General features: G+C 47.2%; 1 protein-coding gene across 1 annotated transcript; it reads left to right on the top strand.

Moving 5' to 3' along the window:
* The first annotated feature begins 6,750 nt into the window (after positions 1 to 6,750).
* Positions 6,751 to 14,985, top strand: LOC134336832 (homeobox protein SEBOX-like). Its single transcript, XM_063031379.1, has 3 exons — positions 6,751 to 6,865; positions 7,095 to 7,297; positions 14,554 to 14,985. The coding sequence occupies exons 1-3, from the start codon at positions 6,835 to 6,837 to the stop codon at positions 14,983 to 14,985; spliced, it is 666 nt and encodes a 221-aa protein (XP_062887449.1). The 5' UTR covers positions 6,751 to 6,834.
* Positions 14,986 to 16,542: the final 1,557 nt, after the last annotated feature.

The following is a 16,542-nucleotide window of genomic DNA, read 5'->3' on the forward strand; positions in this document are numbered from 1 at the left end:
GTGAACTTAATGGGTACTTTGCATCTGTCTTCACTATGGAAGACACTAGCAGAATGCCAGAAGCCCGTGAGTGTCAGGGAGCAGGAGTGAGTGCCATTGCTATTGCAAAGGAAAAAGTACTAGGCAAACTCAAAGGTCTTAAGGTGGGTAAGTCACCTGGGCCAGATGGAATATATCTCAGAGTCCTGAGAGAGGTTGCTGAAGAGATTCAAGCTGCATTGGTCATGATCTTTCAAGAATCACTTAAGTCTGGCAAGGTCCCGGAGTACTGGAAGATTGCAAATGACACTCTTCTCTTTAAGAAAAGAGGAAGGCAAAAGAAAGGAAATTGTAGGATAGTTAGCCTGACCTCAGTGGTTGGGAAAGTGTTGGGGGTCTATTATTAAGGATGAGATTTCGAGGTACTTGGAAACTAATGATAAAATAAATCAAAGTCAGCATGGTTTCTGTCAAAGGAAATCTTGCCTGACAAATCTGTTGGAGTTCTTCGAGGAAGTAACAAGCAGGGTGGACAAAGGAGAGGCCGTGGATGTCATTTACTTGGATTTTCAGAAGGCATTTGATAAGATGCCACACACGAGGCTGCTTAAGAAGATAAAATCCCATGGTGTTACAGGAAAGGTATTGGCATGGATAGTGGAATGGCTGACAGGCAGGAGGCAGCGAGTGGGAATAAAAGGGGCCTTTTCTGGTTGGCTACCAGTGACTAGTGGTTTTCCTCAGGGGGTCAGTATTGGAACCGCTACTTTTCTCATTGTTTGTCAATGATTTAGATAATGAAATTGATGGCTTTTTGGCAAAGTTTACAGATAGTTCCCTGAAGGTGGAATCTCATGTGGATAGGGTGGTGAAGAAAGCTTTTGGTATGCTGGCCTTTATAAATCAGAGCATTGAGTATAGGAGTTGGGATGTAATGTTGAAATTGTATAAGGCATTGGTAAGGCCAAATTTGGAGTATCGTGTACAGTTCTGGTCACCGAATCATAGGGAAGATGTCAATAAAATTGAGAGAGTACAGAGAAGGTTTACTAAAATGTTGCCTGGGTTTCATCTCCTAAGTTACAGAGAAAGGTTGAACAAGTTAGGTCTTTATTCTTTGGAGCGTAGAAGTTTGAGGGGGGAACTTGATAGAGGTATTTAAAATTATGAGGGGGATAGATAGATTTGACGTGGATAGGCTTTTTCCATTGAGAGTGGGGGAGATTCAAACAAGAGGACATGAGTTGAGAGTTAAAGGGCAAAAGTTTAGGGGTAACATGAGGGGGAACTTCTTTACTCAGAGAGTGGTAGCTGTGTGGAACGAGCTTCCAGCAGAAGTGGTTGAGGCAGGTTCAATGTTGTCATTTAAAGTTAAATTGGACAGCTATATGGACAGGAAAGGAATGGAGGGTTATGGGCTGAGTGCAGGTCGGTGGGACTAGGTGAGAGTAAGAGTTCGGCACGGACTAGAAGGGCCGAGGTGGCCTGTTTCCATGCTGTAATTGTTATCTGGTTATAATATGCTGATAGTTGGAGGGGTAGGTAGTGCTGAGGAACCAAGACTTAGACAAATTGGAAGAATGGGCAAAAAAGTGGCAGCTTTGGGGCTGTACTCACTGGAATTTAAAATAATGTGGGAAAATTTCATTAAAACCTACTGAAAGTTGAAAGGACTAGATAGGGTGGATGTGGAGAGGATGTTTCCTATGGTGGGGGTATCCAGAACTAGAGGGCACAGCCTCAAAATTCAGGGGCTTTTAGAACAGAGTTAAGGAAGAATTTTTTTAGCCAGAGAGTAGTAAATCTGAGGAATGCTCTGCCACAAACTGCAGCGGAGGCCAACTCCGTGTGTATATTTAAGGCAAAAGTTGGTTGTTTCCTGATTGGTCAGGGCATCAAAGGGTATGGTGAGAAGGCAGGTGTATGGAGTTGAGTGGGATTCGGAATGGCCTAATTCTGCTCCTATGCCTTACAGACACTCCACAACATGGTGTTCTCGACTGTCACAATGGCCTGGTAGTTCATACTGACCGCAAACTGAACTGGAGTCACCACGTACACACAGTGTGGCTCCAGGAGCAGGTCAGAAGGTGCGAATCTCAGGTTAACTCCCAGAGCTTGTCCACCATCTACGTGGCTCCAGTCAGCAGTGCGACTGAACACTCCAGCTGCCTGGATGAGTGCACACACACGAAATCCCACACCCCCAGGACACAGTGGTTCCCTTGATGACCACCCCATCTACACCTATTCATTCACTCACTCCCCCACCGACACACAGTAGTCAGGTTTTGTGCTGTCTACGGGATGCACTGCAGCAGCTCACCAAAATTCTTCAGACAGCACTTTCCGAACCCACCATATCTACAACAGCAACAGCATGAAGTTCACCACCCCCCTCCTTCTGGTAGTTCCCTCCAAGCCACACACTGTCCCGGCTTGGGAATATTTATTGGTTTTATTGTTAATATATTGCCACACCCTCATCGTTACTGGGTTAAAATCCTGGAACTTCCTCCCTAACAGCACAGTGATTGTGCTCACACCTTAAGGACTGCAGCGGTGTAAGAAGGAATCTGAAAACCACCTTCTCCGGGGCAACCAGAGACAGGTGATAAATGTAGGCTCAGCCTGCAAGCCTAATATAAAAGTTAAAAAGAAGTGGGGAAGACCGTTCTCAGCAGGTTAGGCCAGGGTAAGGTCTTTACTGGGGTGAGGGAGAGTGAACATAATACATTTAGTTCACTGTACATGAGTTGTGGTGAATTGCTGACATGTTGCCTGGTGACAGAAGGGACCATAACAGAAATAGCTAAAAACTATTGTTGCACACAGAAATATTCAAGAAGTGTAGGGATGGAGGGGAAGTGGTGTGATTAACATTTTGGGGAGAAGATGTCACAGAAGGAATGGAGTTGGAGCAAGGAGCAGATCCCTGCTGAATATGTTGTCATGGTCACCAACATGATAGGTTCAGGGTTTCCTCCAATAATGGGCTTCTGGTTCACTGAGGAAGGAAATATTGCTGCATCTGGACCCAGGAAATCAGGTAAGTCAAGGCATAATGTTTTTGTAAGGGAACATTTAGGAAATAGTAATCTTAACATAAGATTCAGGTTTTCTGTGGAAGCGGAAAACAAGTTACGTAGATGTATTTAATTGATGGAAGAGGCTAATTTTAATGTCTGAATGTGGATCTGGTCCAGCTGGTTTGGAACCTATGTTAGCAGAGCAGTGGCTGCCTTTAGGGATGAGATGATGAAGGGAGAGTTGAATAGATTTCACGGGAGCCAGTGAGAACTAACAAATACAGAGATCTCTGAATGATGAAAGGGAAAAGGCCTCTGCAGGCAAGTGTTGTGCTGTGTACACCAGTGAAAACAAAGGCACCAGAGAGGAAGTGAAAACTAAAATGGGGGAATTTAACAGAAAACAGGAAGATCTGTCCCAACAAATGGGAACCCAGGAGTGCGATCTGCACATGTGTAAGTAGTAAAAAATAGAGCATGGGGAAGTGGGCTCATTCAGGGCAGAATTCAGGGCTTGCACAAAGATCCTGAGAGCACAGTTAATGAAGAGATTATGGCTGTTCATCAGGGAAGAGGAAGTTCCTGATGTAATAGTGTACGAGGAGATGGCAGAAACACTGAGTGTGTTCAAATATTGACAGCATGGTTTTGGAAAGTTCCCAGGACCTTTGGGGTTTTGAGAAGGTGTGGAAGGAAATCACAGGATGCTGTGCACAGTCATTAAATGCTCAGTTGGTGTGGGGTGGTTCCAGAGGACTGGAACATTTAGAATGTCACTGCCTTGTGCAGAAAATGACCACTGACTTGTACTCCACGTGTAGTTAAACCACAGATTTGTACTACACATGTTCTCTCACCGACATACTTCATGTGCGTTCTCACCACAGACTTGCACTCTGCATGTACAGCCCAACACGATTTCCCAGCTCCTGTACTCATTGCCCTGCACAATGAAAACAAATGTGCCGAACACTGTCTGTCCACCTGTGTTGGCACTTCCAGGGAACCAGGTATCTGCACGTCCAGGTGTCTCTGACTGTGTATGCCCTCCCCTGGTTTAACTGACTGAAATGCAACCACTCGCATTTCCGTGTAAAATGTCCATGTAAAATTCCATCACCGGCTCCTTGCCAATTCCACAGTTGAATTCTACATCCTAATCTTAGAAAAACAACCTTCATGCAATATACTGACATCTTCAGACTTAGAAACCATGTTAACTAAGACTAAGCCTGTACTGCTCCCTGTTACTCTTGAGGGTGAGGACCTACAAGTACCTGGGGGTGCACCTGGATGACAGTCTTGAGAAGCACCAACACAGAATCACCTCTACTTCCTGAGGAGACTGAGGTTCTTTGGAGTATGCAGGCCTCTCCTTCACATGTTCTACCAGTCTGTAGTCGCCAGTATAATTACTATGTGGTGGTGTGCTGGGGCAATGAGATCGACATGGGTGATGCCAACAAGCTCAATAAACTGATTAGAAAGGCTGACTCTGCTACTGGACACTCTGGAGGTTGTAGTAGAACAAAGAACCCTATGGAAAATCCTGGCAAATCTAGACGATGTTTCTCACCCTCGCCATTAGGCTTTATCAGTCAATCTATAGCCGGGGAAGGATGACCCCTCCTATTAGACTGTTTGAGGTAACTTATTTTTTATTCTTTCTTACTTCTAATATTTTATATATATGTGCACTTGTAATTTCCTTTAGGATCAATAAAGTGTCTGTCCGTCTATCTAAAACACCGGCCCAGCCTCATCAGCAGCATCTTGTTCCGTTCTGCACTTCTGACTATAGGAAGGAGGAGGAAAACAATGGGGAGATGCAGACATTTATGAGATTGATTACCGGGATGAGAGCGAGTTTCCTCCAGTAGAGAAAGGCAGTTGAATGCAGACTTGATCGATCAGTGACCCTGGTTTGATCCTGGCCTCCGGTGCTGCCTGAGTGGAGTTTGCATGTTCTCCCTGTGAACTGAACCGGGCATGTTACCCATGGCTGCTGCAGTTTCCTCTCATATCTATCAGTCACTGTAAATCGTCCCAGTGTGTGGGTGAGGAAAGGGTATTGGAGAAAATAGGTTAGAGGGGAGGGTGTTCCACAGGGGTCTTCTTTTTACGTTGTACATCAACAAATTTGGATTATGGAACAGATGGCTTTGTGGCTAAGTTTGCTGATGATACGAAGATAGGTGGAGGGGCCAGTAGTGCTGAGGAAACAGAGAGTCTGCAGAGAGACTTGGATAGATTGGAAGAATGGGCAAAGAAGTGGCAAATGAAATACAATGTTGGAAAGTGTATGGTTATGCACTTTGGTAGAAGAAATAAACGGGCGGACTATTATTTAAATGAGGAAAGAATTCAAAGTTCTGAGATGCAACTGGCTGGGGAGTCCTCGTACAGGATACCCTTAAGGTTAACCTCCAGGTTGAGTCAGTGGTGAAGAAGACAAATGCAATGTTGGAATTCATTTCTAGAGGAATAGAGTATAGGAGCAGGGATGTGATGTTGAGGCTCTATAAGGCATTGGTGAGACCTCATTTGGAGCACTGTGGGCAGTTTTGGTCTCCTTATTTAAGAAAGGATGTGCTGACATTGGAGAGGGTACAGAGAAGATTCACCAGAATGATTCCGGGAATGAGAGGGTTAACATATGAGGAAAGTTTGACCACTCTTGGTCTGTATTCCTTGGAGTTTAGAACAATGAGGGGAGATCTCATAGTAACATTTCAAATGTTGAAAGGCATGGACAGAGTGGATGTGGCAAAGTTGCTTCTCATGATGGGGGAGTCTAGTACGAGAGGGCATGACTTAAGGATTGAAGGGCGCCCATTCAGAACAAGAGTTGCGAAGAAATTTTTTTAGCCAGAGGGTGGTGAATCTGTGGAATTTGTTGCCACGGGCGGCAGTGGAGGCCAAGTCATTGGGTGTATTTAAGGCAGAGATTGATAGGTATCTGAGTAGCCAGGGTATCAAAGGTTATGGTGAGAAGGCGGGGGAGTGGGACTAAATGGGAGAATGGATTAGCTCATGATAAAATGGCGGAGCAGACTCGATGGGCCGAATAGCCGACTTCTGCTCCTTTGTCTTATGGTCTTATGGACACTGAGTCTGTAAGCCATCATAGACTTAGTGAAATATGGGCAAGTACAGGTATATAAAACGGCGGGTGTATGTGCAGTTCCACAAAACACAATGAACAATGGCCCGAAGGAATACTGGTAACACATTACAGTCGTGTGGTCGGGGCAGGTTCGGGGGGTGGGGGTGCGGGGCGGAGTGAATTGGAGTAAAATGAGATGAACAAAGTGCCGGTGGAACCTACAAGTTACTGTAAAAAGTCGGTAGGAGGACCTTGTGGGCCGAATTGTTTCCCAACGGCTTTATCATTCTGTAATCTTACACACGCACAGCCTGTTCTGTGGAGTAAATGCCGTCGCAGTCACAGAACCACACGCTCTCTCCTATCCCGTATCCTGATAAAGTGTAACGCGGCTGGCCGGCTGTGTCCACCCCACTGAACACTGCTTCCCCCCACTCCCGTGCACCGTCCCGGCGGTGACTCTATACCTCCGGGTCTGCCGGTGGCGTCACGAACTCTGTGTGTGTGTGTGTGTGTCTGTCACTCTGACTCTCCACCCCCCCCCCCCCACCGAGTGGAGTTTTGAGTCCTGTCCCGGATTGCTTGCTGTGTCCGAGGAAGGTGTGAATCTGTCTAGCGACCCCCTCCCAATCCGGATGGAGCGACAGCCGCTGGGAAGTGGATTGGGAAGCGAACGAACACTCGGGACTCTCCGAGACTAAAGCCAACCCACGGCGTCCGATGGACGGACGGGGCAGGGAAGTACCTGGAGGTGAGGACGGGAGCGGGTCTTGGATTCGGGGAAAGAGGTGAGGGGTCTGAGTGCGAAAGGATGTTGGCTGGGGTGGAGGAGTGCTGGAGAGGGGTCTGGATGGGGCAGGTCAGGCTGGCGGTTCACTTTGACGCCATATCTCCCTTTCTGTCTTTCCAATTCTCTCCACCTCTCACTCCCCCCTTTTCCCCCAACCCTCCCTCCCCCTCCACTTCCTTACCCGCCCTAGATACCAGGCCCTCGACCCCGTGTTTGCCGCAGACAATAGGGCCAGTGCTTGTGGGTGATGGCCAACGCAGAAGGAAGAGGACCATTTTTAGCCAGTGGCAGCTGGGGGAGCTGGAGGAGGCATTCGCGGAGACTCCCTACCCGGGCATCAGTGTGAGGGAAAGGTTGGCTGAGACCATCGGGCTGCCCGAGGCCAAAATCCAGGTGAGTGCAGTCAGCAAAGGCAGTGAGATTGCCTGCGTAACCTCGCTTGGGCTGGGGTGGCGGGAGAGGTCTGACAGGAGTCATTAGGAGACTCACAAACGTGGGGACAGATTCACGAACTGAGGGTCTAGTCATTTATAACTGAGATCATAGTTATATGGCATTGACACAGGCCTTCCAGCCTGACCGGTCCATGCTGACCATGGTTATCTATCCAGACGGTCCCATTATCTGCATTTGGAAAAGGTATATGATATACAAAGGAATTGGTGAGACCACACTTGGAGTTTTGTCACCCTGTTATAGAAAATATATTATTAAACTAGGAAGAGTGTTGGAAAGGCTTACCAGGATGTTGCCAGTAACTGGGTGCCTGAGTTACAAGGAGAGGTTGAGTAGACTAGGACTTTATTCCCTGCAGTGTAGGAGACTGAGGAGTGACCCAAGATCAGGATGAAAGTACACACTCTTTTTCCTAGGGAGAGGGGGGTCCTAAAAAGGAGGGTATAGGTTTAAGATCTGTTAGTCTTGTGAGACCATGGATCTGCGCCCTGGAGAGTCTTCACTCTCCAGGGCACAGGCCTGGGCAAGGTTGTAGAAACATAGAAACATAGAAAATAGGTGAGGAGTAGGCCATTCGGCCCTTCGAGCCTGCACCACCATTCAGTATGATCATGGCTGATCATCCAACTCAGAACCCTGTACCAACCTTCCCTCCATACCCCCTGATCCCTTTAGCCACAAGGGCCATATCTAACTCTCTCTTAAATATAGCCAATGAACTGGCCTCAACTGTTTCCTGTGGCAGAGAATTCCACAGATTCACCACTCTCTGTGTGAAGAAGTTTTTCCTAATCTCAATCCTAAAAGGCTTCCCCTTTATCCTCAAACTGTGACCCCTTGTTCTGGACTTCCCCAACATCGGGAACAATCTTCCTGCATCTAGCTTGTCCAATCCTTTTAGGATTTTATATGTTTCAATCAGATCCCCCCTCAATCTTATAAATTCCAACGAGTATGAGCCTAGTTCATCCAGTCTTTCATCATATGAAAGTCCTGCCATCCCAGGAATCAATCTCAGGAACCTTCTTTGTACTCCCTCTATGGCAAGGATGTCTTTCCTCAGATTAGGCGACCAAAACTGCACACAATACTCCAGGTGTGGTCTCACCAAGGCCTTGTACAACTGCAGTAGTACCTCCCTGCTCCTGTACTCGAATCCTCTTGCTATAAATGCCAGCATACCATTCGCCTTTTTCACCGCCTGCTGTACCTGCATGCCCACTTTCAATGACTGGTGTATAATGACACCCAGGTCTCGTTGCACCTCCCCTTTTCCTAATCGGCCACCATTCAGATAATAATCTGTTTTCCTGTTTTTGACACCAAAGTGGATAACTTCACATTTATCCACATTAAATTGCATCTGCCATGAATTTGCCCACTCACCTAACCTATCCAAGTCACCCTGCATCCTCTTAGCATCGTCCTCACAGCTAACACTGCCGCCCAGCTTCGTGTCATCCGCAAACTTGGAGATGCTGCATTTAATTCCCTCATCCAAGTCATTAATATATAATGTAAACAACTGGGGTCCCAGCACTGAGCCTTGCGGTACCCCACTAGTCACTGCCTGCCATTCTGAAAAGGTCCCGTTTATTCCCACTCTTTGCTTACTGTCTGCTAACCAATTCTCTATCCACATCAATACCTTACCCCCAATACCGTGTGCTTTAAGTTTGCACACTAATCTCCTGTGTGGGACCTTGTCAAAAGCCTTTTGAAAATCCAAATATACCACATCCACTGGTTCTCCCCTATCCACTCTACTAGTTACATCCTCAAAAAATTCTATGAGATTCGTCAGACATGATTTTCCTTTCACAAATCCATGCTGACTTTGTCCGATGATTTCACCGCTTTCCAAATGTGCTGTTATCACATCTTTGATAACTGACTCTAGCATGGAAGACTGACAGTTGCCCATGCTGCAAGTCTCCCCTCTCCATGACACCGATGTTGTCCAGGGGAAGGGCGAGGGCCGATACAGCTTGGCACCAGTGTCGTCGCAGAGCAATGTGCGGTTAAGTGCCTTGCTCAAGGACACAACACGCTGCCTCGGCTGGGCATCAAACTCACAACCTTCAGATCGCTAGTCCAATGCCTTAATCACTTGGCCACATGCCCACAGGTTTAAGATCAGAGTTGAGAGATATAAAAGGTACGTTACAGGCAGCTTCTTCAAGCAGAGGGTGGCATGTGTTAGGAACAAGCTACCAGGAATAATGATTGATGTGAGCACATCAGTAATGTTTAAAATCCATCCATACAAGTCCATGAACAGCAGAAGTTCAGAAGTCTATGAGCCAAACACGGGCAGATGCCACTAGCTCAGTGGGCATGGATGAGTTGGGCTGAAATGCCCCTTTCTCTGCCACATGACTGTAGGCTCTGGCATTGCAAACTGGTACCACGCACAGTGAGGGCTGTCCCGGGCACCATGCATGTTTTTCAGAGTCAAACAATTTCCCTGTGCTTGTTTCTGTGCATGGGGTTGGGGCTGTGTCTTCATTCCTGGCCACATTATTGTTCTTCTCTCAGTTATCCATGGAGGAATGGCAGGTGTATAAAACAGGCAATAGTCACTCAGTATCTGATGTACATGCCACAATTACCTACCTGGTCTAGATGCCAGTAAACAGAAAGGGGTGGTGGCAAAACAGTTCTGGTCCCATACCCAAAGAAACTCTCCCAGAGCAGGTAAGGAGCATGGATCCTGGTAAACCCCAAGAAGGGAGTCGTGAAGAGGTGACCAGGTTGTGACTACTGAACACCTTCCACGATAATTGATTCTGGAAATGTTCCTGTGGATTGTTAGAGAGCAAATGAGAGCCCACAGTGTGAGAGAAGGAGAATGGGGAACTGCTGCCCAATTTGCCCGACATCATATGCTGGTAAAATGCTGAAATCCATTGCAAGGACTGTGTGATCAAAGATTAACTGAGCTGAGCAGAGTCAATGTAATACAGAAACAGAAATCATGTTTGATCATACATGCTGATCTTTAAGAACGTAGCCAGTAAACAAGCTGATCTGATGTACTGGGCCTCTGTCAGGCTGAGAACTGGTTAGTCAACAGAACACAAGGAGTGAGTATAAATGCATCATTCTCAGAGTGTATTTGGTCAGGGACCATGGTGATTAGCACTGGGGCCAGCTAGTCATCACCTAAAACAAAGGTAACATTAGACTTGCTAATGACACAAAACCTGAGAGAATGTTGTGAAGAGGCTTGAAGTTGAGGTGGACATGCTGAGGGGTGGCAGGTGGGAACAAGAGGCAAGAGGTTTCATCTCAAGGTATTTCCTTAAACAGCAAGGGATTTTCAAAGGGACAAAAACCCTGAAAATTGATGCAGGTTCAGTACGAGGTCAGGAAGGTGAAAGAAAATGTGAAAGGTCTCATGCTGCAGTTGTACAGGGGCTAGTGAAACTGCACATGGACTACTGTGTACAATTTGGTCACCTTATCTTACAGAATGGATGGCAGGGTGGAGATGTGTCTCTACCAAAGGAAGTTTGAGGTGTTCTTTACCTCTGCTAACCTGTAGGTCATCCTTTGGCAAGGTGTAGCACCTGCTTAGCTGCCCGCGCCCCCCCCCCACTGATCAGGGTCTCGTGAAGCCATGGAAGCAGATGGTGGATGGTCGTACGAGCAGCCGGTGCATATCACAAGTCCTGGTTACGTGACCACTGACACCAGGCAGACAATCTCTGCAGAGTATTGATAACGGCTGGGGTCACCCGTCTTGTAAAGGCACTGTTCAGAAGAAGGCAATGGCAAACAACTTCTGCAGAAAAATTTGCCAAGAACAATCATGGTCAAAGACCATGATCGTCTACAACATATGGCACAGCACATAACGAGCGAACATCTTACAAAAAGATGAGCTTGTTGTAGAGGGAGTACAGTGAAGATTCAGATGACATACAGGGATGGCAGGCAGGTCACATGGGGGAGATGGAGGGTAAGGATCTGCTGTCAAGGATTTAAGTCAGAGGTGAGCTCATTAAAAAGTACAAGTAAAGGGGTGGGTGGTGCAAGGATAATTCCCCCGAGGAGCCTAGAACCGGGGCAGAGTGTCGGAAGAAGTAGTTGGCCAAGTTGGACTGAAATCAGAAATGTCTCTGCCAGAGGCTGTGAATCTTTGGGATTCTCAGGGGATTACTTGACTGAGAATATTCAAGGCAGAAACTAATACATTTTTACATGGAACTGAGAGTGTGGGGGTGCCATGCGAGGTGATACTGAGAAAAATGTTCAGCTGTGATCTTGTTGAATGTGTGAGCAGTTGACTTCTGTTAAATACTGTTCTGTGTGTGGCAAGAAATGCCTCCTCACTCTCCCACTGAACCATTGCTACCTCCGAACCTCCATTTTTCTAGTTATTTCTTGGTCCATCACACCACGGGGTGTAGAAATAGGGAAAACCAGTCAGCCTGTCCTGAGACTGCTCCATAGCTGGTCTGACATTTAGTCCCTGCTCTCTCTGAGCAACCCTCGATCTGTTCACTGATTGGAGTCCATCTCAGTCTTAAATATACACAAGGACTGTGGCCCACAGCTCTCTGTGGTAACATGTCCCACACTGTCAGTCCTCAGAAAAATTCTTCGAAGCGCCCTGATACACTAACTCTGCCATGGCCAGTCCCAAGCCCAGCTGCGAAAGCAGGAGGGCTGGCCATGAGGCTGGCAACCCCGTCCTGTAAAAACCCAGAGCTACAGAAACACTGGGAGAAGCTCCACAGACCTCATCCCTGGGAGAGGAAGAGGAAGGATCTGTAAGGATGGGCTGCAGCTGGAGCTGTGAAAGACTGGCCCAGGACAAAGGACTCGGGTGAGCTGCTTAGAACAGAACCCCTTTATTCTGCACCCATGCCCTCTGGTTCCTGACTGCCTCATGACAGGAAAGGCATTTTTAACATTTACTGTCTCTTACTGAGAACCTTATCTGTTTCAGTAAGATGACCTCTCATTCTTCTAAATCCCTGTGAGGAGAGACCCAGCTTGTTTACCCCTCCTCCTAGAATAGTCCCTCCATACCTCAGGTCATCCTGGTGACTATTAGAACCACATCTACAGAAGTATGAAAGAATATTCCCCAAGCTGCTCCACCAGGCGAGGGAAGAGATTGCTGAGCCTCTGGCTAGGATTTTCATGTCCTCGTTGTCCATGGGAATGGTACTGGAGGATTAGAGAGAGGTGAATGTTGTCCCCTTGTTCAAAAAAGGTAGTAGGGATAGTCCGGGTAATTATAGACCAATGAACCTTACGTCTGTGGTGGGAAAGCTGTTGGAAAAGATTCTTAGAGATAGGATCTATAGGCATTTAGAGAATCATGGTCTGATCAGGGACAGTCAGCATGGCTTTGTGAAGGGCAGATCATGTCTAACAAGCCTGATAGAGTTCTTTGAGGAGGTGACCAGGCATATAAATGAGGGTAGTGCAGTGGATGTGATCTACATGGATTTTAGTAAGGCATTTGACAAGGTTCCACATGGTAGGCTTATTCGAAAAGTCAGAAGGCATGGGATCCAGGGAAGTTTGGCCAGGTGGATTCAGAATTGGCTTGCCTGCAGAAGGCAGAGGGTGGTGGTGGAGGGAGTACATTCAGATTGGAGGATTCTGACTAGTGGTGTCCCACAAGGATCAGTTATGGGACCTCTGCTTTTTGTGATTTTTATTAACGACCTGGATGTGGGGGTAGAAGGGTGGGTTGGCAAGTTTGCAGATGACACAAACGTTGGTGGTGTTGTGGATAATGCAGAGGATTGTCGAAGATTGCAGAGAGACATTGATAGGACAGAGAAGTGTGCTGAGAAGTGGCAGATGGAATTCAACCCGGAGAAGTGCGAGGTGGTACACTTTGGAAGGACAGACTCCAAGGCAGAGTACAAAGTAAATGGCAGGATACTTGGTAGTGTGGAGGAGCAGAGGGATCTGGGGGTACATGTCCATAGATCTCTGAAAGTTGCCTCACAGGTGGATAGGGTAGTTAAGAAAGCTTATGGGGTGTTAGCTTTCATAAGTCGAGGGATAGAGTTTAAGAGTTGCAAGGTAATGATGCAGCTCTATAAAACGCTGGTTAGGCCACACTTGGAGTACTGTGTCCAGTTCTGGTCACCTCACTATAGGAAGGCTATGGAAGCATTGGAAAGGGTACAGAGGAGATTTACCAGAATGCTGCCTGGTTTAGAGAGTATGGATTATGATCAGAGATTAAGGGAGCTAGGGCTTTACTCTTTGGAGAGAAGGAGGATGAGAGGAGACATGATAGAGGTGTACAAGATATTAAGAGGAATAGATAGAGTGGATAGCCAGCGCCTCTTCCTCAGGGCACCACTGCTCAATACAACAGGACATGGCTTTAAGGTAAGGGGTGGGAAGTTCAAGGGGGATATTAGAGGAAGGTTTCTTTACTCAGAGAGTGGTTGGTGCGTGGAATGCACTGCCTGAGTCAGTGATGGAGGCAGATACACTAGTGAAATTTAAGAGACTACTAGACAGGTATATGGAGGAACTTAAGGTGGGGGTTATATGGGAGGCAAGGTTTAAGGGTCGGCACAACATTGTGAGCCGAAGGGCCTGTACTGTGCTGTACTGTTCTATGTTCTATAATATCTTTTCTGAATTAGCAAGACCAGAATACTTCTGTAGTTGTGGTCTCATGAGTGTACTATAGTGAGACCTTAGTACAGTAATCAACACTCTGATCCCTTTTTAAAAAAAAGGAGCCAAATGCTCAATGCATTCAGACACAAAGCTGTTAGGGTCTAATCACCTTCGCCATCTCTTCTCCATTCCCTAGGCCTGCCCCCTTTTGATTTCCGTCTTCTCAGTTTGCTTTCTACTGCTTTTCGATTCATTGCTGCCTTCCTTCCGTAAGAGTTGTAAGCAATGGCACTAGTCTCTTCCTGGCAGTGTTGTAATGTCACCTGATTCCTTCAGGTGGATCTGATTGTTTTACCAGCTGAGCTGACATACAAGGGGATCTGGAAACAGTGAATGCAGGCAGCTATCACATCTGACCCAATCTGTCCACACAGAGGTAAAGCATCCAGTGTTGCAGCCCTCCCCTGCAGCTCTGTCCATGTCATTCACTCCCATCGTGTGGGGATAGGGCAGATGCTCAATACATCAGTCACATTATATGCACAACTTGGCAGCCAGCTGAATGATCGCTTGTTGTTTTACAGGTCTGGTTCCAGAACCGTCGGGCTCGGTGCACAAAACAGGCCAGGAGGGGGAAGAGGAGGAGGCGCCTGGGAGGGTGGTGTCCACCCTTGGCTCCTGCCTACATGGGGCTGGGCAGCGGGGCCCAGGTCTGCAGCACCCCCAGAGCAGGAAGGCACAGCTGTCCAAACTGGTACCAGGAATGGGCGGGCGGGGTACAGATCTCCAGCGAGAAGATCACAGCTTGGGCTCCTGACCACGCCGTGACCACAGACAGCGACAATCTTAGATGTCGGAACAAAGGAGTCAGGGCAGCTCCCTCCTGTCGGCACGCTGCCCAAGTCGTCCCACAACTGAAATCACTAGCTGAAGACCAAGGCACATCTGGGTCTTACACCTCCCTCCGCCTCACCTCAGACCTAATTTACAGTGCAGCCATTGTCACCAATGTGTAACAGAGCCTGGCCTCCCACGATGATGTACAGGGTTATCAGACCTTATCTACATTGTCACCCCAGTCTCTTCCCACAGTTAGACCAGGAGAGACAGCCCACCTATCTCTCCGTTAGAGCAGACATCTCTGCCCTTCCACAGATTTCTGTACACTTCCTTCCCTGAATTCAGCCTCGTGGTGAAAGACCCACCTGGTATCAGGGTGGTCTGCAAGGACAGGGAGCAAGATCTGATCTCAGACATCTCCTTAGCTTAGCCTGGTCATGTTCAGAGGGAGATGTATTCAGTTTATGATGGAGAGAGTAGGCTTCAACCTGTCTCACCATCACACTTTCACCAGTGGTTATTGTGCCTGCAGTAGTCCACACTCTAGACGGGGGTGGGGGGGGGGAATAAGGCAGGGGCAAATCAAAGGTCACGGAGGAGGTGGGTAATATAGTGTGCTCCACATCACTGGTTTATTGGTCTATTTGGCCTGGGGATGATGAGACTGTGATCCCCATCTTCCTCTCCTCTATATTAACTATGAGTTAGAGGGACAGAAGGCTGGACACACCCTGGTTTGGAGAGTTACTATTTGTTCATGTGTCATATTGTCCTTGGGTCGGGAAGACTTCGGGTTGATATACCAGCAGAGAGCGAATGGGAACAATCCCTGGGCTTGTATTTACAGCACTCCTGCCCCACTCCCACTACCGTAAACCCTAAGGAACCCTAGGAAGCTCGGTGCCAGGGGCAGTTGTTCACATCCGGAAGGTGGGAGGCAGAAGGGTGGAACTCGGGTAAGGTCGGGAGACTGGGCAAAGTGCTGGAGTGACCGGACCATTAGGCAGGTGGAACAGTGAAGGTGGTCTCTGTCACCAGTGCGCAGCTCTTTTGGGACACCTCCCCCACCCCCAGACCACTGAGATTAAACAAAATAAAGATTGTCTAATTCCAGCTCCTGAATCTTTCACTGAGACTTTCTGATCCTTCAATTAATCCAGACTGAATTACAATATACAGCCTCGTACACAGGGCAATGCAAAGATAAAATAATGAAAAACCCTGGGAGTTACAACAATCAGATTGATCTATACACAAGCCTCTAAGATGATCTTTTAATTACTCTGGGATTTTTTTAATATCTGAATATCATCAACTATAGCTCTGCAAGTCTCATCATCAGTTTGGTTGGTATCCTGCTCCCCACCTGCCAGCAATCTGTTAATCCCCATCTCAATGTCGAATGTAAGGTAAGGCAGTTGACTGAGTAACAAAACCACAACCTCAAGTTTAACAGTTATTCTTTTATCACAAGTGGGAGTGAAGTGATTTAAGAATCAACATAGCCAAAATGCAGAGCTCAGGGTGAAGATATCCTGTCATATACATCTCCTAGCCAGCTACAGACTCAGGCAAGACACAATTCCATTTGGGACTTGCTTCCATTCCCAGCAGTCTCTGCTAGAATTACTAAAGGCAAGGGAGTTCCAGTTAAAACTTTGCAGGCAGCAGACAGACATTAGCAGGGACATTAGCATTCATTACTGAGGGATCTACTCATGGGGAGAAGGGTT

This window comes from Mobula hypostoma, chromosome 23, assembly GCF_963921235.1.
Source record: "Mobula hypostoma chromosome 23, sMobHyp1.1, whole genome shotgun sequence".
Classification (NCBI taxonomy): Eukaryota; Metazoa; Chordata; class Chondrichthyes; order Myliobatiformes; family Myliobatidae; genus Mobula; species Mobula hypostoma.

Coding starts and splice junctions, on each gene's coding strand:
- LOC134336832 (XM_063031379.1), top strand. CDS start 6,835: ATGGACGGACGGGGCAGGGAAGTACCTGGAG. Junction 6,866..7,094: donor GGGCAGGGAAGTACCTGGAG/GTGAGGACGGGA, acceptor TACCCGCCCTAG/ATACCAGGCCCTCGACCCCG. Junction 7,298..14,553: donor TGCCCGAGGCCAAAATCCAG/GTGAGTGCAGTC, acceptor GTTGTTTTACAG/GTCTGGTTCCAGAACCGTCG.